At 55.5% G+C, this 21076-nt stretch overlaps 1 protein-coding gene across 1 annotated transcript in view; it reads left to right on the forward strand.

Annotated features, from left to right (window-relative positions):
• Positions 1 to 2308: 2308 nt before the first annotated feature.
• The window catches only part of LOC135894693 (alpha-2-macroglobulin-like protein 1), a 55760-nt gene continuing 36992 nt past the window's right edge, over positions 2309 to 21076 (forward strand). The window contains exons 1-16 of the mRNA XM_065422831.1: positions 2309 to 2379; positions 3423 to 3612; positions 4054 to 4216; positions 4734 to 4786; positions 6419 to 6439; positions 7277 to 7430; positions 7897 to 7981; positions 8186 to 8306; positions 12166 to 12280; positions 12761 to 12870; positions 13484 to 13648; positions 14196 to 14426; positions 15929 to 15992; positions 16137 to 16282; positions 17931 to 18080; positions 19669 to 19932. Of these exons, the coding sequence (XP_065278903.1) occupies positions 2309 to 2379; positions 3423 to 3612; positions 4054 to 4216; positions 4734 to 4786; positions 6419 to 6439; positions 7277 to 7430; positions 7897 to 7981; positions 8186 to 8306; positions 12166 to 12280; positions 12761 to 12870; positions 13484 to 13648; positions 14196 to 14426; positions 15929 to 15992; positions 16137 to 16282; positions 17931 to 18080; positions 19669 to 19932 (2103 nt within the window). The remainder of the gene's footprint in view (positions 2380 to 3422; positions 3613 to 4053; positions 4217 to 4733; positions 4787 to 6418; positions 6440 to 7276; positions 7431 to 7896; positions 7982 to 8185; positions 8307 to 12165; positions 12281 to 12760; positions 12871 to 13483; positions 13649 to 14195; positions 14427 to 15928; positions 15993 to 16136; positions 16283 to 17930; positions 18081 to 19668; positions 19933 to 21076) is intronic.

Consider the following 21076-nt stretch of genomic DNA (forward strand, 5'->3'; position numbering starts at 1 on the left):
CACCGCACCATACCTGGGGTATTGGTCCACTGGGTGATTAGATACCAGAGTGGGTCGTATCTGCACTTCTGAGAAAAAGGGGTATCCATTTTCTCTCCCTCTACCACCCCCGATTTATTCTGAGTTACCTTTTCCCCCCTTTCAGGCAACAGCATTCAAATTGTTCTTAAGAACCAGTTTTTAAAGTATATTATTGTCCTTAACTCTGCTGGCCATATATTTCTTCTTGTATCCTTTTGCTTTTATCAGTCACATTTTTCTGATTACATTCTTCCTCCCAGCTGGTTTGGCTAATAATTGTTTTCAGCGTTGTGAAATTGGCCCTTTCACAGCACCAAGTATAAATATTTCTGGTCTGGACTTTATTCTGTTTGTACATTATAAATGTGATTGTCAGGATCACTTGTACCTAGGCTACCATTCATTTTTAGTGCTGTGATTAGTTCCTCTTTATCATCCAAGACGAGGGCTAATGTACAATACTCCCATGCTGGATGCAACACTTTTTGAGTTAGGAAATTGTCATCTTTAATATGAAGAAATTCCAAGGACATTTTAGTATTCGCAGCATCACACTGCCAGCATGTGTCACTCACATTGAAATCCCCCAGGATCACACAGCTTTTTTTCCTACACTCTATAAAGAGCTGCATAAGGAGCTTCTCATCCTGTTCCTTAGTGGGATTTGGCGATCTGCCCCAGACACAGCTAACTGCTAACCCCTCATCTTGTGCTGTATTGGTTAGGACAGGGATCCATATGTTGCCGGCACAGAATGCTCGAGGACAGCAACAGCTGGGTTCGTTGCCCGGTGTGCTTCGCGCCAATAAACACACCAGGGGTGGAGAAACAAACAAAGTTTATTTGGGATCCCAAAGCGGTGCAAGGAGACTGGCAAGTCTCAAATCAAGCACACTAACAGGAACAGTTTTTCTTCTTTTATACATTTTCCAGTTAAGCCTCACCCCCCCCCCCTTTCCCCTTCCTTCCTCCCCTTTTACCCCTCCCTTCCCTGGTAACAGTTACTAAGCAAATAACGATTACATTTAAGCAGTTAAGTTATTCTTGGCAGCTATAAGCGTAGCTTGTTAGTAACTTCTTTAAACCGTTATCTTGTCCTTTTTCCCTTCAGCCAGAAACATGCAGGCCTCATTATTACCGCTTGATACCGGTGTGAGCAGGGGGTTGCACACAGATAACTGGTTGCTTACATATTCCAATTGCACCTGGCTTTTGAGATTGATTAGAGTTTAAACATGGAAGAAGTTTGGTTCATATAGGCCTAGTGCAGGAAGGCTTCATTGACACTTAGTGGCCTTCCACCCTCCCGAGTTACCTAGGTACCTATGCCTAGTGACGTCAACACATAACCATTGAAGATCATTTTCTACCAACTTGTTAGTGACTCAGAAACAAGTCTGAGACACTCTACTGGTAATGTGCAAATGGCAATGTTCTGTACTTTATAATCTAGCCACATCGACATAGATTTTCATGGCAACAGGGAAAAAACTTCTCTTCCCCTAGCACAATCCTCCTGCCAAATTTCAATTCCAGGCTCTGAGGCATGGAGGCGCTAGAACTCCTCCAAGAAATGCTCAGAAAAATGGATTGCCCTGGAAAAAACTACCTGTGTTAATGCTAACCGTGTTCTCAGAAATGGCTCGACTTGTTTTTGGTGAAAGTTTACAAAAAAAATTCAACCCAAGGCAGAGCCTGAGCATGGAAAGTTCATCCCCGGCCATCCCAGTGTGGGAACGTTAGAAGCGATCGTGAATGGGGTTTTCATGAGACATGCTCAGCAACCCTAACGTTCTTCTCATTTGCATTGCAGTAGTGGGGTCGCTGCCAGAACCCACTTTAACAAACTCATTTCTCAGCAAGCTCCTCCCCCCTGCTCCTGCCAGGGCTTCCCCAGCATCCTGGCTACTGCACCACCACCGACCCCCAGAGGGGTCCCACCCCCTGCCATGTAACCAATGCAAGGGGCCTCCTGGCCCACCTGAGCCTTTGCCAGGCAGCATCCTCTGACTCAAGTTGCAACAACCTGCCAGAGCCTCGAATCCAGCAGCTGGGGGTGGTGGGTAAATATTGTCCTGGCTGCGTCTCCAGCCCCAGCCAGAGACCTGACAGACCCTTGTTTACCCCAGATCAAAGGCGAAGCTCCAGCTCCAGAGTGTATATCACGGCAGAGCAGGCTGGTCTCCAGCACAGAGCGTGGGGGAGAGGGAGGAAGAAGGACCCAGAGGGGGGTGACGTGTGTGTGTGTGTGTCCCCTTGTGCCTGCCCGTCTGCCTGCACCCCAGGAATGGGGGCCCTAGTAACCCCGGCCTGCCTGCTGCTCCTCCTGCACCTCACAGCTGGGACGTCTGCAGAGCCGTAAGCCCTGTCCGTGTCTGTCTGTCTGTCCGCGTGGTAGGCAGTGCGGGGGGGGGGGGTTGGAAGCAGCTGAGGGCACCGATGAGGGGGCTGCTCAGTCTGAAACTGATGGGACAGGTCCATTCTCCCCTGGGAGCTCAGTCCCTGACGCTGGGTCCCTCCTGGACCCCCCTGGTCCTGTCCCTCCCAGCGGTGGGGGAGGTTGGCTGTGATTAAGGCAGTGTCTTGGGGTGTGGAGAGCTGGGTTCAGTGCCGGCTCTGCTACAGATGCCCTGTGCACCCCCGGCCAGACACCGACCCTCTGAGCCTCAGCTTCCCTCTGTACCATGGGGTGATGATCCTCTGCGACCGCCTGCTCCCGTCAGCCTGTCACCTCCTCGGGCTGCAGCCTGTCTCTGCCTGCGGGTCTGTCCAGCCCCAGTGCAGGGGGACCAGGCTGGGCCGGGCCTCTAGGCACCAGTGAAATAGAACAGGAATTACCGACGAACCCAGTGCGTTAAACGAACATCACAGCCAGAACCTGGGTTTGCCCCGAAGGTGAAAACGCCGAAGGGTTCCTGCGAGAGCACGTGGAGGCCCCAGGGTGCAGACTGGTCTGGGGGTGGGGGTGGGGGTGGGGCTGTATCTAAGCAAGTAACTGGCTGCAAAGGGCTCAGGTGCTCAATACAACCACAGACTAACCAGCCTCCCCCCGCCGTGCAAAGGGGTCTCTGCTCACTCACAGCGCCACTAGCTGCCCCCTTCTGGGCAGACCGAGCAGCCGAGAGGCTGGGGATGGAGGGGGACTGAGCCCCTCTCTGTGCCCCCGGGACCCCTCCAGCTCCGCAGGAGGCAGGCTGGGGCGGGGGATGGAGCGGGGGGGCCTTGCCCTGCCCCTGCCCTGTGGTTAGAGAAACTAATCAGTCTCCAGCACCGTCAACCCAGCTCTGTCCCAGAAGGAGGGACACTCAGAAATCGGGAGTCACCCCCGGTCCTGGGGGAGGCTCTGGGCTGTCCCCTCCCATCCCCTTCTCCCACTGCCCATGGTGCTTTCCCCTCCCCAGGCACTATGTGGTGGTGAGCCCAGCCGTGTTCTACCACCCGCACACGGGGACAGTGTCAGTTCATCTCAGCGACCTCAACGAGACCGTCCGGGTGAGCGTCCGGCTGGAGAGGGGGGATGGGCCCAGCGCTATCACCCTGCTGGAGAGAGAGGTCCAGAAGCCCCGTCTGCACGAGAACGTGCGCTTCCAGGTGAGCCCCCGCCTGCAACCATCGGCACGGCCCCGGGCACTGGCCATGGGCACGGAGCCCGTCAGCCTCAGGTCTGCAGCCCCAGCCCAGCCTCAGGCCCCGGGCATAGCAGGGCTCAGGGGACTGGCCATGGGCACGGAGCTGGTCACTCAATGGGCAGCTGTAGCCACAGAACGTGAGCCCATCCCTCAGCAGCGACAGGCAGGAGGGAGCGGGGATGAGGTGGGGGGTACAGAGAGCCCCTGGCTTCCAACTCCATCGAACGCCCCAGGTTCATGCTCCCTCCCATTCAGGGCCCCCAGGCTGGGGAGCGGGGTTTCCTGTGTTTTGGGGGGTGGGAACAGGGACTCACAAACACCACTGCCCCATGCGATAGCGGGTCTGCACCACGACCGGCCCGTTACCGGCTGCTGTGGCCTTGCTGGGGTTTCCCATGTGCAGGTTCCAGCCCCGTCCGGGGGGCAGCAGGAAGTGGCAGAGCTATGCGTCTCGATCCGGGGAGATGCCCTGCAGTTCTCTGAGCGGAAGAAAGTGCTGCTGCAGGCGCTTCAGCCCGGGACCTTTGTGCAGACGGACAAGGCCGTCTACAAGCCGGGACAGACAGGTGAGAGGGCCAGGAGCTGCTGGAGGGAGTTTCCTGGGGCCCCAGGCCCTTGGGACGGACTCCCGGGATCTGGGGACAGGCTGGGGGCCTAGCGAGGGATTCGGGACTCTCACTTCTAGGCTCCTGTCTGCACCCAGCTGCAGGGGGCGAGAGGCCCAAAGCCTGAGGCCTGTGTTGGGGGCCTGTATGGAACCAAGTGCGGGTCTCAGCCCATCCTTGGTGATGGCACAGACTCTGCAGGGGGCACCAATCGGCCTCCTCTGGCAGCCTCAGCAGGGAGGTGGGGGGCTGGCTGGGCCCTGGAGGTTGAGCTCCCCTCCAGCCGCCCAGGGCAGGGCCATGGCTCATTGGTAGAGGGCAGTGGGGGGAAGCTGGCGCTGCGCTGCCCGGGCTGGGCCCATTCTGTGGGTTCACAGAGGCCGTCAGTGCCCAGGGCGTCCGGCTGGCACCTTCCCCATCTGGGAATTCATTCAGATAAACCAATCTGGGGCTGATTCCTGCCTCTGCTCCTTTCCAGTGAAGTTTCAAATCCTCAGTTTGGACGTAAACTTCGTTCCCAGTACCCGGAAGGTGAGAGCTGGGGCCGGGGAAGGGGGTCATGGTACCAGGACCCCAGTGCACTGAACGCATTAGATCTCAGCAGACAACAAGGTGTCCAGCGTGTCACTGGCCATGACAACAGGAGTCCATCCTCTGCCCCCTATGGCTGGATGCGCCCCAGCCCCTCAATGGGGTGGTTGCAAGATATAGGGGGCGTGAGGGGGAGCTACAAACCAGCTGCCACTTTCTAGCACCACCTTCGTCCTATCTGAGTAGGGCCCAGGGCAATGTGCCTTAGATGTGTCACTGCAACATGAAACTTCCCAGTGAGAGACAGACAGGAGTGTTTAACCCTGTGTAGCGTAACCCTCGCTCTTCACCTCCTCCCCAGGAAGGTGGGTCCAGCAAGAAGCAGTTTCATGGCTCAGATGCACCAATATAAGCCCCTCCCGGCATCAGCATCCCAAGGAAAGAGGCCGGTCTCGGGTCAGCACCGGCTTTTAGATATTAGTGTCAGGAATAGATGGAGAGTTATACCTCTCACAACGCAGCACAGGTCCCAGGGATCTGTGTGTGACGACGCACCCAGCATGGGAACATAACAGCCCCATGGCGCCCGCACAACAGGCTGAATGATCCGCGCAGACCTTACAGCAGAGAGTGCCTTTTTGGGTCAGCCTCCAATTAACTTCTCCCCACCCCCCTGACACAGACAGCGACCCCGGCATCTCCTTTTCATTTGGATGATAGAAGTGGCCGTAAACAGAAGGGAGCAAAGTTCCATTAAGATCTCCTGACCCATTTAACACCGAGTTACAGTCTAGTTTAGTCTTTGGAATTCCCCAGCAATCATTTGGCTCAGCTGGGTTGGTCTTTTGGAATAGGAAATTCCCAGAGAAAAACTGTGTTAACCTGTCGTGAAGGCAGCTAAGTGAGGCCACATTTCAATCCAGTGCAGTACAAGAACAGTAGCATTGGATGACAGGGTGTCAGCAGTTTGAAAACGGGTCAGTCCGTGTTGTTTCGACAGCACAGTCTAGATTCCCCATCATTTATGTCCAGCTCAGTCACCAAGCAGGTATTGGGAAGGTTCAGAAATGCACAATGGGCGCTGCGGAAATAACTCTAACTCCGTCCCTGTTGGCACCCAGCCCGAGCGTCCCACTGCAAAGTGGAACAACCAACCAACCTAACGGGCAAGAACAGATCACATGGGCCCGTCCTCGGCCAACCCAGCCACAAGCCCATTTAACCAAATACGGCCCACAGAACCCAGTACAGCCCACAGAACCCCTTTCGCATCCTGTAAACACAGCTCCCCTCCCAGCCACCTCGCCCGGCCACTGGCTGCAACGCAGACCCCCGGCCCTCAGACTGCCCCTTGGCAGAGACCCCAGCATCTCGCCCTGCTCCTCCATGCACAAACCAACCAACCACTGCCCCGTATCCGCCACTGCAGGGGGGGGCATGGGAGGTGCGAGGGCTCCAGCCTCATGGGCTCCCCTTCCTGTCCCTGCTTTCTGTCACCCCCACTGCTGTCCGCATGATCCCCCATGGCCCCAGAGACACCCCGGCCCTGGGGAGGTCACAGGCAGACCCGTGAGCAGTGGGGGGTGTTTCCTGTCCCTCTAACCAGCCATCTCCTGTCTGTTTGCTTTGCAGCTGCCCCTGGTGACCGTGCAGGTCAGTCTGTGCCTCTCCAGCCTCCTCCTCTTCCTGTCTGGCTCATCCGAGGGCACCCAGGGGTGTTCAGTTGTGGGGATCCCAGAGGAGTCTGGGCTGTGACCACAGTGTCCAGCAATCCAGCCCTAGACCCCTCTGCCCTGCTGTGGGGGTACAAAGGGTCCCAGAGCACAGGGCGTTTCTGGGCTGGACCACGTGGGGGGCAGGGAGGAGACATTTGTGCCATCGGGTTACGACCTCCCCACCCCGAGTTTGCAGAGTCTGGGGTTGTCTGTCCGGGAGGCAGGTGGGTTTGGGCCTGCCTGGGATCCCTGCCTGAATCGCTCACCCCGAATGTTCCCAGCCCCCGAACTCTGGGTCAGGTAGTGACTTGATCAGGCCAGTAGGGAACTCAGCAGGGAGCTCCCTTGGGAGCCTGATGGGGTAAGGGCAGAGGAGGAGGGAGGGTCTCTGGGAGCTGCAGGGGCAGAGGGGAGGGGTGGAGGTTTGGGGAGGCTGCGTGGCGGGAGGGGGGCAGGGAACATACCACAGAGGCCTAGCACTGAGATGGAAACGGTCCCTATGGCGAGTTCCCTGGGCTTTGTCCAGGCTGGAGATGGGGTGTCCCTCGGGAGCCTGTTCCCCCCTAGAGGCGATGCCCTCAGGTCAGGGCTGAGGGGTGCTGGCAGGGGCCCCTTACCCAGCGGCTGCCCGGCGGTGCCTGCTCCAGGCTAAGGAGAAGGATTTGAGCCCCCGGCCGTCGATCCAGCCCCCGTCGGTAACACGAGGCACTCGGGGGCTGCCGGGGACGAGCCGTGTGTGGGGGCAGCGGCTGAGCAGGGTGTGTCCGTGTGCCAGGATCCCAGCGGGAACCGCATCGCCCAGTGGCGAGACGTGACTCCGCAGCAAGGCATCGTGGATCTGTCCCTCCTGCTGTCTGCAGAGCCAGCCGTGGGGACGTATACCGTCAACATTCAGAGGACGTGGCACTCGTTCAGCGTGGAGGAATACGGTGTGTAGCGGGGCCCAGGCCAGCTCTAAGCTCTCCTGGGCCTCAGCCACCCCATGCCCACTCCTCCCGCAATAAGGCCCTGGGGGAGGGGGAATTCAGTCTCCCTGCCCTGCCCCAGCCCTGCCCCACTCTGCCCTAGGGCCCTGGGGGAGTCCTCAGGTCAGCGCTGCTGGGTCTGACCTCTGATGGGTCCCAAAGCACACTCACCACCTGCCTGCAGCCCCTGTGCCTCCTTCCCACAGTCACCTTGCACCCAAGCCCCCCAACTACTCCCTGCTCCCTGCCCCCCCACTCCTCCCCAATCCCCCAGACACCCTGCCCCCGAGCCTCCACTCAGGCAGGGGGCCGTGAGGTGCTGCAGGGGGTGGGGAGACACCCCAGAGCCACCAACTATCACAAGAGTCTCAACTAAATCCCAGAGCTGGGGCTGCGGGTCTGTTTCACCCCATCCCTCTCTGCCCCCCAGTGCTGCCCAAGTGTGACGTGACCCTTGAGCTGCCCCCCGTGGTGAGGGAGCTGGATGAGACGATCCTGCTGCAAGTGTGCGGCCGGTGAGTATGAAACCAGCCCTGCCGTGGCAATAAAGGGGGGCCTGGCACCATCCTGGTCCTGCCTCCCCCTCCCCCACCTGCCCCCCCGCTCTGCCCCAGGGCTCACACTCCCATCCAAACCACCAGACACCCCAGCAGGGGAGCCCCCCAGTAGCATCGGCCCCTCACCTCCCACTTACCCTCTTTCTCCCCTCTGCTAAACAGATACACCTACGGGAAGCCAGTCCTGGGGAGGGTCCAGGCCAGCCTTTGTCGGCAACGTTACTCCATGTTTGATTCTGATACCGACCAAGGTGGGGATCTGTGCGTAGAGCTGACAGGCCAGGTGAGTGTGACTCGGGAGGGGGGGCACGTGGCCTGCTGCTGGATGCCAGAGGGGGGCGCTGTGACTTGCTGTGAGGATGATGTACATTCCTCGGGTATCTTTCATCCTCCAAGGGTTTGAAAACACTTTTCAGACTGCAGTCGATTTGGTGGGTCTTTGCTAGTCCCGCTAAATCAACCGCCAGTGGATCGATCTCAGAGCGTCGATTCCTGCCGTAATGTAGACCTGCCCTGTGTCATGTACACACTTTGTGCACGGCAGGTTGCAGGGCTTCTTCTCGCCAGTCAGGCTTCTGTACCAGATATGGACTGGCTACAGAGCTTCCACTGTATAGAGATACAGCAGAGAGGTGGTTGCTATAAGATATTTTAATGCAGTGCCTCTCAATCTTTCCAGACAACTATCCCTTTCAGGAGTCTGATTTGTCTCGCGCACCCCCAAGTTACACCTCACTTAAAACCTACTTGCTTACAAAATCAGACATAAAAATGCACAAGTGTCACAGTGCGCTATTATTGAAAAATTGCTGACTTTCTCCTTTTTACCATATAATTATAAAATAAATCCATTGGAATAGACATATCGTACTTACATTTCAGTGTATAGTATATAGAGCAGTACAAACAAGTCATTGTCTGGATGAAATTGTAGTTTGTACTGACTTTGTTACTGCTTTTTATGTAGCCTTTTGTAAAACTAGGCAAATATCTAGATGAGTTGATGTACCCCCTGGAAGACCTCTGCGTACCCCCTGGGGTACACGGAGCCCTGGCTGAGAACCACTGCTTTAATGCACTGCCAGGAATGCCTGTTGTGATCTTAAGTATGTGGGGATCTGTGCTAAAGGAGCACTCAACAAAGACAAGACTGTTGTGGAAAAGTTAAATGAATTCTTTGCATCAATCTTCATTGCAGAGCATGTGTGGGACATTCCCACACCTGAGCCATTCCTTTTAGGTGACAAATCTGAGGAACTTTCCCAGATTGAACTGTCCATAGAGATTGTGACACGCAAGGGCACAATCCAGACTAATGAGCTGCTGTGTCACCCCTGCCCTCCCACCTTGGGTGCCTTACGATGCCTTGCTGAAGTAGCTCCCACCTGGACCGCTCACAAACAGCCTCCTGTTTGTCACAAACAAGCAACTCCCTAAGCATCTGTGTGTGACTGCAGCCTGCCTGCCACTCTTGGGTTACACTCTGGCTCTCGCCAGCCTGGGTTATACTGTAGGGCGACCCCAACAACCCCCAGCCCCAGATCTTCCTCCAGAAAGGTCTGTCCTGTCTGCCCAGCCTTCTCCTAGACAATAGAAGTTACCGTATATTAAGGCCATTATTCCTTTAAGAGAATAACATGCACGCGTCTTGTCGCCCCAAATGGAGTTACCCAGACACTTCAATTTAAACACACTGGATTAGATAAAACAATAAAACAATATTGTTAACTACAAAGAGAGATTTTCATTGAGTACAAGTAATGAGGCATAAAAGTCAGAAATGCTTACAGTAAAAATTAAGGTAAGATGTTTACTATTACCTATCTTAACAAACTACATCACATTTAAGCAACGTTTCTCACCACATGCTTTCAGCAGTCTTACTGACTGAACTTTGTAGGTCAGAACCCCTTCTCCCAGGGTCATAGAATATTAGGGTTGGAAGAGACCTCAGGAGGTCCAATGAATGCTTCCGTTGTTATGTCAGGTGCAGTGAATACGATGGGCATGGGCGGGGGGTCCTTGGGGTGTTTGTCCCTCTTTTTATAGTTCAGTCCCTCTCTTGAAAAACCTTTCCAGCTCGGCACCAGGAGACAAAGGCGACGTCTACACTACAGACCTTACAGCGGCAGAGTTGTACCTCTGCAGCTGCACTGCTGTAAGGTCTCCTGTGTAGCTGCTCTGTGCTGGTGGGAGAGAGCTCTCCTGCCAGCATCACTAAACACTTCATCGCTGGGAGAGCGTCTCCTGCCAACATAGCGCTGTCCACACCGGGGCTTTTGTCAGTAAAATGTTGTTGATCGGGTAGTGTTGTTTTTTTTCACACCCCTGACTGGCAAAAGTTTTAACGACAAAAGTGCTAGTGTAGGCAAAGCCAAAGAGTCTGTGTGGTAGGATGTGCCCTGCTGGCTTTTCCTCACCTGTTTGAGCATTCTTTGTTTCCCTTCCTGCTTGATGACTCTGCTTCCTGCTTAAATGCCAGTGAAGCAGAGCGCACATTCCTTTGTTTAGGACAGACCTGTTTGCCAATTTCAGTTTAGCCAGGGCTGTGGGTTTGGAACCTGCGTTAATAACATCCTACCGGGAAACCTTACAGCTTTACCTTACACAATGTTGCCACACATATATTATCAGGACAATACTGACCAGCAAATTATGACTATTCAAATGATACCTTACAAGACATGTCTTGTACAAAAATGATTACAATGGTGTGAAGGGTGTGAACACAGGGGTACATTCTGTCACAGAGGTTTTGGAACAAACTGATGAATTAAAACATAATAAACCACCCAAGTGATGGTACTGACTCAGGTGTTCTGAAGGAAGTCAAATATGAAATTACAAAACTACCATCTGTGGTATGTAACCTATCGCTTAAATCAGCCTCTGTGCTGATGACTGGAGGGTAGCTAATGTAATGCCTACTTTGTTAAAAAGGCTCCAGAGGCAATCCTGGCAATTACAGGCCAGTAATCCTAACTTCAGTACCAGGTAAATGATTTAAACTAGAGTAAAGAACAAAATTACCATACACATAGATGAATACAATAAGTTGGAAGAGTCAACACAGCTTTTGTAAAGAGAAATAATGCCTCAGCAATCTATTAGAATTCTTTGAGGGACTCAACAAACATGTGGACAAGGGTGATCCAGTCAAAATAATATACTTGGACTTTCAGAAAGCCTTTGGCAAGGTTCCTCACCATCAGCTTTTAAGCAAAGTACACAGTCATGTGAAAACTGATTTAGTTGGGGATTGGTCCTGCTTTGAGCAGGGGGTTGGACTAGATGACCTCCTGAGGTCCCTTCCAACCCTGATATTCTATGATTCTATGAAAAGTGGGAAGGTTCTTTCATCTATCAGTAACTGCTTAAAAGATAGGAGACAAACGGTAGGAATAAATGGTCAGTTTTCAGAATGCAGGGAGGTAAATAGCAGGGTCCTTCAAGGATCTGTACTGAGACCAGTGATGTTCAACATATTCATATATGATCTTGAAAACAGGGTGAACACTGAGGTGGCAAAATTTGCAGATGATACAACTACTCAAGATAGTTAAGTCCAAAGCAGACTGCGAAGAGTTACAAAGGGATCTCACAAAACTGGGTGACTAGGCAACAAAATGGCAGATGAAATTCAATGTTGATCAATGCAAAGTAATGCGCATTGGAAAACATAATCCCAACTATACATACAATATGAGGGTGTCTAAATTAGCTGTTACCACTCAAGAAAGAGATCTTGGAGTCATTGTAGATAGTTCTCTGAAAACATCCACTCAATGTGCAATGGCAGTCAAAATTGCTAACAGAATGCTAAGAACCATTAGGAAAGGGATAGATACTAAGGCAGAAAATATCCCTCCTATGTGATGGTCATGAGTGGCCAAGGCCTCCATTTCACATTCATCCAAAGACAGCAGCTCCTGCAGCACAGCGCCCCCTAACACCACGCTGGGATACCGGAGTCAGGGCTGACTCCGAGGTGAGAGCGCCCCCTGCTGCTGACTTCAGCACCCAGGTTTTCTTTGAGTGTTTCCCGTCCCAGCACTATCCAGGCGGAGCCCGATTAGAGACCTGCTGAGCTGACATCTGCAGGGCAGAGCTGCTGCTAACGGGCTGTGATTCTCTCCCTCCAGACTGACCGAAATGGCTGCTTTTCCAGAGAGGTGGGGACGGCTCCCTTCAACCTGACCCACTTTGGCTACGAGATGAGTCTCCAGGCCAAGGCCTCTCTAGTGGAGGAGGGGACAGGTGGGACCAAACACGTACTCCAGGACATGAGCACATCCACAGATACACACGCCCTCAGTCTGAGACACACACTGATGGGTGCAGCCCCATGCACACACGCACTCTTGAACACACATACAGACATGCACATGCGTGCTCACTCACACCACACGCATTTGTTACCCCTTTTCACCCACGCAGCAAGCCAAACATTTGGGGGGTTGTAGGTTGTTCCAGGGAGGAGGTGAAATTGCTGATGGATTAAGACCGATGGGAAAGTTTATCTAAATTTTTTAGTTTCCAAATTCCCCAGGAAAACATTCTCCAACCCCAGTTGAACCCCTCCCCCCAAATTCTCCCCTAAATTGCACCCTCCAGCCCAAAGCTACAGGGGGTAGAAAGGGCCGTGTGGCTTGTTTGTGGAGAGAAATCTGGGACTTAGCCTGAGCTCTGGTCTCGCTCCTGGCACCTTCCTCCTATCGTCCCTTCCTCTCCTGCTAGGGGTGGAGCTCAACGCAACCAAGAGCTGTGACATCGTGTCTGAAATCGCTACGGTGACCTTTGAGGACGATGACAATACCTACAAGGCTGGAATCCCCTACACTGGCAAGGTAACGGGATTATCGGTAACCCTCAGTGCTGACCCCAGCATCCCCTGCTGTTCCAGTCCTGCCCCCACCCCCATCCCAACTCCACTAGTGAGCCCAATCCTGAGCCCAGCACCCCCTGCTGTTCCAGTCCTCCCCTCTCCCAGGAGTCTGCTCCCTTGAGTGGTGCGTCTGCCCCAGGGGTGAAAGTAACTTAAAGGACTTACCGGTACACCGGAGTCCTGAGCGGGGGTGTGGCCTCAATTGGAAGAGGTGGGGCCTTTCAAGATTTAAAGGCCCTGGGGCTCCGGCTGTGCCTGGGAGCCCCAGGGCCTTTAAATCACCACGGAGCTACCAGCTGCAGAGGTGGCTGGGAGCCCCAGGGCTCAGGGGCGAATTAAAGCAGCGGCCGGAGCACCGGGCCCTTTAAATCCCCTCCCGAGCCCGGCTGCCAGTGCTCCAGAGGCGCTTTACAGGGCCCGGGGCTCCCCGCAGAGGCTGGAGTCCTGGGCCCTTTAAATAACCACCATGGAAGCTGGTCTAGTCCATCACGGCGTACTGGCTCTTGCCGGTACGCCGTACCGGACTGCACCGGCTTCCTTTCACCTCTGATCTGCCCCTTTCTCTCCTGGCTCAGATGCTCCTGAAGGCAGCAGATGGCTCTGTGCTGAAGACTGAGAAGCTGCAGCTCTTTGTTAGCTATGGGGATAAGAATAATAACCAGACCTTCCTGACCGATGAGTCTGGCAGAGCCTCCTTCGAGCTGGACACCTCCAGCTGGACCGGGTGGGTCACTCTGAAGGTAAGCGACGGGCCTCCGAGCCCCAGTGGGGCCCCTGCACTCCAGTCTCTGTTATTGATTCTGTGATTGTTGATGTTTATTACAGTGGTGCCTAAGGAGCAGCCAGGATTGGGGCCCAATGGTGCTGGGTGCTGCACACACCCAGCGTAGAATGGCCCTGCTCAAAGCGCTTGCAGGCTGAATAGCCAGGACAGACGGTGGGGCGGGGTGGGGGGGGCGCAGAACACACCAGCAGAGCCATCAATGGGGTGACGCAAACGGCATCTTAGTGCCGCCACTTGTCTTCTCATTAATATTTGGGGCGGGGTTTAGTTAGGAAGGTCGCCCCCTTCGGGCAGCTCAGCTCAGGGGCTGCCCCATTCCCGCTGTTGGGCTGCCCCATTCGAACCGCTGGGGTTTTCCATGTCACTCTTACGGACACAGGGCGAGGGGCCATGGGGGTGAGCTCAGCCGGCAGCATCAGCGCCTGCCCTGCCCCGGCTGCATTCCTGTCCTGTGCTGGGTGCTCTGCTCCCCGGCGAGCCCCATCGCTCTCTCTATCCCCCAGGGGCGCTACAAGCAGGTGGATCGCAGCTCTGTGTATGGGAGAGTCTCTCCCAGTTACCGGGATGCCGATCGTCACCTGGAGCCCTTCTACTCCGAGAGCCAGAGTTTCCTGAAGATCCGCTCGCTGGGAGGCATGCTGTCCTGCGACCAGGCCCAGCAGCTCCAGGTCGATTACGTCATTGCTCGGGAGGCCCTGGGGAACGGGTCCAGGAGCCTGGATTTCATCTTCCTGGTGAGCCCGTCCTGGAAGACTAAAGCATATGCACGTGTGTGTGTGTGTGAGCATGAGGTGCGCTATCAGTGCTGTATCCCCACAGGAGAGCAGTGGGGAATCGAACGGTTCCTTTGAATTACAAGGGCGGGGCTAGATCAGGACGGGGCTTTTCCCCTTTCCCCACTAGGGGCCCTGGTTCCAATCTGGCCCCAGAGCAGGGGCTGGCTGGCCTTGGGGGGCTGGGGAATGGGATACCTGCCTGAATGTGCTTACTTGCACCTGCACCTCTGCTGGCTCAGTCCGTGAGGAGGAGAGGCCGCACCCTGGCCTGACTCCAGCCTGCGTGGCCACCCCCACGTCGGGGCGTTTGTCAGCCCTCTGTACAGCATCAGCTTGTAACCCAGTGTGCCTGGGGCAGCCCTCACTGGAAATGCCAAGGTCAGGGCAGGCTGCAAAAAAAGAGCAGATTCTCCCAAAACTGGTGGTTCACACTGAAGTTGGACTCACCAACCAGTCGCAAACTGCTCCTGATTCCCCACTCTGGTTATCAAGAAGCTAAAAAAGAAATCACACAACCCCCTTTACTGCATTCCAGTTCTCTGGCTTCCAATCAGCACCTAGGTCCAGGACAGTGAGAAGTCATTTAAAACCTCTGCTCACTATACAAAATGTTCTTCTGACCCCAAAGGGTCAGCCATGTCACCAGGCCAATATTAGTTTGGATTTTACCCAAAATATCACGCTGCCAGCCAGTCCTTTAGTGTCTGAAACAAAAGGTTTGTTATAAGGAAAAAAGAAAGAACAAGAAGAGAGTTGTTAAATGGTAAAACAATCACATAGGAACAGAGACTTAAAAGTCCATATTTCTGGTTCTGAGCAGTATTGGTGAGTTTGCTGGCATGAAGTCCCTTTGGAACAGATGCACAGCTTGAATGTGTCATTCAGTCCTTTGTTCAGTGCTTCATTTGTAGAAAAGTTACTCCAGAGGTAAGAAGCAGGAATGAAGACAAAATGGAAAAGATGCAGCTGCCCTTTATATTCCTTTTGCCATGTGGCTGGTACTTCCTTTGTCCCAAACACAAGCTGCACAGCACATGGCATAGAAAAGCCTTAGAGTTCTCTGTCCACCAGCCTGCCCCTACATGCCTTGCTGGCTCCTAAGGTGTAGCCCCTAGTTCCTTTCAATGGGCTCACTGTCGGGCTGATGACCCGTGATGGGCCATCGAAAAGGCTCGGCAGTGCTGATGCCAATCTGTTTAGTGGTGTCACCCAGAACCACAGCCTGAGTTTTGAAATACAGATGTACCACACAGACCTAGAACACAATACAAAGGTGATACAAACATATAAACAAGATCCTCATACTTGGCAAATCGCACCATTTTCACAGACACCTTCCATGGCATATCTGGTCAGATTCCCTGCAATTTTATAATGTTGGTATCAACAATACCATAAAGTGTCTCCCAGATTCCACACAGCGTCACACAGCTCAGTGACTCCCGTCTCCTCCTCCACAGGTCGTGGCCAAGGGAGCCATCGCCAGGATCCTCCACAAGGGGCTGGACCTCAGGGAGGGGGCTGGTAAGTGGCGGGGGAGGGGTCTGTGCAGATGGGGGGCGCCCAGGGGGCAACTGGGGATTGAGCCCCCTGAGCAGGTGCTGGGTTGGGGGAGGGGGCTCTGCTGGCTGGGCCTGACTTCCCCTGGGTGTTTCCCACCGTCCCTAGGGCTGAAGGGCTCCTTCTCTGTGGAGCTGCCCGTCGGCGCTGACCTGGCTCCCGCTGCCATGGTGCTGGGTTACACGGTGCTGCCCGATGGTGAGATGGCTGCCGACAGCGCCCGGCTGCACATGGCCAAGTGCCTCCCGAACAAGGTGAGCATGGGGCGGAGGGGCCTTGGGGGTGGGGGAATCGCTCCCTGCCCCATAACAGGAGCCCTGAGCAGAGGCATCGCTGGGTGCCCTCGGCCCCTCCCTTCCGCGGCCTTACAGCAGCACCAGGGTCGTTGCGGTAGTGCCAGCTCTGGTGAATTGATCACTAGCCATTTTGCCCCCACCTGCAGGCGTTCCCGCGGTGACAGGAAAAACTCCGGCCCCCGCACAATGTAGGCGCAGGTGCCTGCCCTCCCCCCCTCCCATTCCGCTCTCCCTGGCCCCAGCAAGTACCTGCTCCCCCAAACCCTTCCTCCCTCCCCTAGCCGATCCTGCTTCCCCCGTGGACTCAGCCTCTCACTCCGGGCCCAGCAGGTACCTGCTGCCTACCTGTCCCACCCCTCGCCTCCCTGTACCCAGCTCCCCAGAGCTCCTGCTTCTGTCCCTCCCATCCCACTGGCCAGGACCCGGCCCCTCCCCGGCCCACTCTGGGCTCCCCGGCAGGTACCTGCTGCCCTGAGCCCTCCCCACTCCCCAGTCTCCGCAGCCACTTGCTCCCCCAACCCCCCAGAACTTCTGCCACCTCAGCCCTACCCACTGCCCATCCTCCAACCTGCGCCTGCCCCTGCTCACCCTGGGAGATTCCTGGGGCGGGGGGCAGGATATGATGGTCTGAGCCCCCTTCCCCTCTGGAGGCTTGCGGGGGTGGCCAGCTGGCCATATTTCTTTACAGGGCTTCTAAGGGGGGCGCTGCCCCTCCAGTCGACTGGGGCACCAGTGTCATGAGGGGAGGGGCCCTTTCCTCCTCTGGGCCGGCAGCCGACTCCCACTGTTAGCCAGATGAGCAGTAGAAACTCCCTCCATGAAGGCTGGGGCTCCCCTCTCTGGGCAGCCAGCAGGGGGACGTCCCTGTCATTGAGAAAAGCTTTTGCCAGGGACCAGCCGTCAGCCCCCTCCCCACTGCACATAGGGGTCAGTTGGGGGGAAGGCCCCTCTCCTCTGGGACTAGGGAGGTAAAGATACAGAATTCCTCCTCCACCTCTCCCCTCCATCTTGTAGGGGTCTGGCTGAGTCCTTCTGCCCCCCCCCACTTCACCCCACTGCCCTGGGGGTAAGTGTGACCCTTCTGTCCCCCTTACCCCCCAGCCCGGGGAGGCAGTGCACTGTTACCCGGAGGCATTTCAATGCCCCCCTCGGAAATGGCGGCTGCCCCCCCCGGCAACTGGCATCTGCTTGGTATTGTGAGGGGCAGGGGGAGCGGAGAAGCCAGAAGACAGACTGCAGCCCAGGGCTTCGTCCTTGTCAAGAATCTCAGGACTTTTTGGGGGTCTGACTCATGAGTTTTATCTGGTGGGGCTGGCGATCCTGTCGTATCCCTACCCCCCTGCACCTCCTATCTCCCCCCCCCCCCGGGGTGTCTATGAATAACTGCAGCTCCCTGAGCCGTCCCACGGGGCGCTGTATGAGCCTGGGCTGCCTGGACCCCTCACCCCCAGCACGGACTCCCAAAGCCCCAGCCCTTCAGCCAGCGGGGCCTGGGGCCAGAGTGACACTCGGTGCCTGCCCCCGCCCCTGCCCCTGCCCGGGCCTGTCTCCTCCTGCCCCTGGGGGTCTCTCTCCCCCTCCCCTGTGACGCGCTGTGCCTCACCAGGTGAAGCTGGCCTTCTCGCAGGACCGGGCCCTGCCGGGCTCAGAGCTCCAGCTGCGGGTGCAGGCTGCCCCCGGGTCCCTGTGCGCCGTCCGCGCCGTGGATCAGAGCGTGCTGCTCATGAAGCCCGAGGCCGAGCTCAGCGTCAACACGGTGAGTCCAGAGCAGCTCGGCCGCTCGTCCGGCCCCTCCCCCGACGAGTCCTCCCCCCTCGCAGGGAGGGGCGATGCACGGCCGCTGGGGGACACCCCTCGAGGCCTCCTCTCCCTGGTCTGGGGGCTGCTCCCATTGCACTTGTCACCCCCTAACTCTGGGGGGGTCCCCACTTGCCTTGCCTGTTCTCCCATCAGCCCTTGCAATGCCCCCCTCCCGGCACCCCCTCACCCCGGCTCCGGCTGGGAACATGGAGCTCGGAGCTGAGATAATGGCCGGGGTAACCGGAGCTCGCTCTCCAGAGCAGAGCTGGTCCCCAGGGGCAGGGGCAGGAGAATTTCCTGCCTCCCATGTACAGCAGGGGACAACTGGCCAGGTGCATTGTGGGAATTGTCCCTGCCTGGGTGATGATACAGAATCGCACTCGGCCCGTCGCTGGCGCCTGCCGTCCAGGGGCTCACGGGCTCTGCACACGGTGAGTGAAGCCTCCCAAGCCCCGTGGGGCAGCAGGAGACAGGACTTGATGGGCCAGTTATTACCCTGAAAACAGAATTAAGATACCCCCAAAATAGCCCACCTATTGCCCCCTCCTGGGTTTACCAAGGGTTCCCTCACAACAGCCCACCTGTTATAATCACACCAATCTGTTCTTGTCATGTATGGGTTCCCAGGGTGACGGAGGAAATACCTGGAGGACACTGATACAGCCTTCCAATAAATGAATGACACAAGCAGTGTTCTTTTCCAAAACAAGGCACCTTTTATTGGTGCAAACAACAATCCCTGACACAATAATAATCAAAACAAGTTAAAGAGTGCTCCAAGCCATACTGCCTTACAGTTTGAAGTGATGCTAGGTGATGCGCCCGCTTCAGATAGCCCGTCTTCCACAGGTGGCTGAGAGCAGTTCTTGTGTGTAATACCTAAAGAACATCTATAAATTGCTCTCACAATCAACACAACACACAAATTCATCTTTATTAACTCACATACACACAAGAACACTCCAATTGTGCTTTGGCCTTCCTGATTACATTCCTGCGTGCTCGAGCAATATTTTTATCCTCCTCCCTAGTCATCTGTCCATGTTTCCACTTCTTGTAAGCTTCCATTTTGTATTTAAGCTCACTGAAGATTTCTCTGTTAAGCTAAGCTGGTCGCCTGCCATATTTACTATTCTTTCTGGACATCGTGATGGTTCGTTCCTGCGCCCTCAGTAAGGCTTCTTTAAAATACAGCCAGCTCTCCTGGACTCCTTTCCCCCTCATGTTATTCTCCCAGGGGATCCTGCCCATCAGTTCCCTAAGGGAGTCAAACACATCTTAGTTATGCCATAATCACATCATTACAATATCTCTATGAAGAATATGGGTCATAATGTCACAGGGCACTTAGGGTTACAGATGCCCACATGAGGAATGGGGCTGGGTGCTGGCCAGGGTGGGAGGAGGTGTCCAGGCTAGAGATGAGGCTGGGGTGAGAGCGGAGGTTTGTGGGGTGATGTGCTAGTGGGAGGAGGAGCAGGAGTTGGCCCTGGGATAGCTCATGTCTTGGTTTCATGGCTGACGCTGTCTGTGTTTGTCTTTAGGTCTATAACTTGCTCCGCAATTTTCCCCACGGAGGCTATCCCACTGCAGATCAAGTGACTCTGCAATATGATTGTCCACACATAAGTAAGGGAGTGCCTGGACACACAGGACCTAAAGGAGTGCCTGGACACGCAGGAGAACAAGGAGAGGCTGGACAAGCAGGACGTCCATTTCTTAACTTCCGTGAGGCTCGTTACCAGAGGCGGCGCAGAGGGACTAGCAGCTGTATCCCCCCTCAGCCTGACGCCTACAACCTGTTTAAGGTAGGGTTGTATCTGGCCAGGCCTCACACTCCTCTGTAGCCTGAAAGGACTAAACTGGCTCCGATGTGCCCAGAGATGCTGGCATCCAGGGGTGAATCCCACCAAACGGTTCGTCCTGTTCCAATGAATCACCAGGGATGCTCCTAGCAAACTCAGGCCTGGGATACACCTCCCCAGCCACCTTCAGACACGGCCCAGGCCCTGGGACAGATCCCTGGCATATCCAGGGAGCAGGAATGCCCCATCCCGCCCCACTCCTGGGCACAGGGATATTACATGCGGGGCTGGCAGCGCTACCTCCACTTACAGTTCTCTGGCACTACCTGTTATAAATTTTCAGTTCATGTAACTTTGTCAGACTGAAATGTTTGGGGCTGAAATTTCCCTCAGCCAGGGGTCGGCCTCATGCTGAACTTTCTGAGGAGTTTCAGCTAACACAGCTCAGCAGGGGAGGTGGGGAAATACTCGGTTTTCCCATGATAAAATTAAGCTGTTTAATTGAGAAGCTCCCTGCCTCAGAGCAGAGACTTGACCTAGGCCAGGAGGTCGCCCTGGGGTCAGGGAGGTGCCCTTTGCCTTCCCCATGACATGCAGCCCCCATTTGGCTGAATGGGAAGCCCCTGGGAATGGCAGGTCCCACATGCCCAGCAGAGGCTTGGAGTTTGGCAGCATTATTCTGTGAGGAATCCCTCTGCACCGCGCCTGCTCCATCCCTTCGACCGGCCTGCGTGCACCTTCGCCACAGAGCGACTGAGCCTGCTCCCCGGGGCCACAGGGGCAGAGCAGGATTTTCTGAAATGGCTCCTCCCGGCCAGCAGGACCTGCGGTGGCACTGGGTGTGGGAACGGAGCTCCCGGAGACGGTGCCTCTGGTGCTCCCAGTGCTCTCCTGCCCGTCCCAGGCAGCCTGGAGGAGGAGGAAGCCGCCTGAGTGAAATGTGCAGAGGGGGCAATGAGGGGGTGTTGGCAACAGGGGTGTTGGCGGGGGTCCAGCTCCTTCCTCCCTCTCAGTTCCCAGACACAGTTTGCTGGAAAATAACAATCCAGAGTCCAGTCTGCAGGGAATTCAATGGGTTTATTGGTGCAACAATGTTCCGAAGGCCTTCACACCAGTCGGGCTATCTCTATGCGCCGACAGAGTTTTC

The sequence above is a fragment of the Emys orbicularis genome, chromosome 25, assembly GCF_028017835.1.
Source record: "Emys orbicularis isolate rEmyOrb1 chromosome 25, rEmyOrb1.hap1, whole genome shotgun sequence".
Lineage (NCBI taxonomy): Eukaryota > Metazoa > Chordata > Testudines > Emydidae > Emys > Emys orbicularis.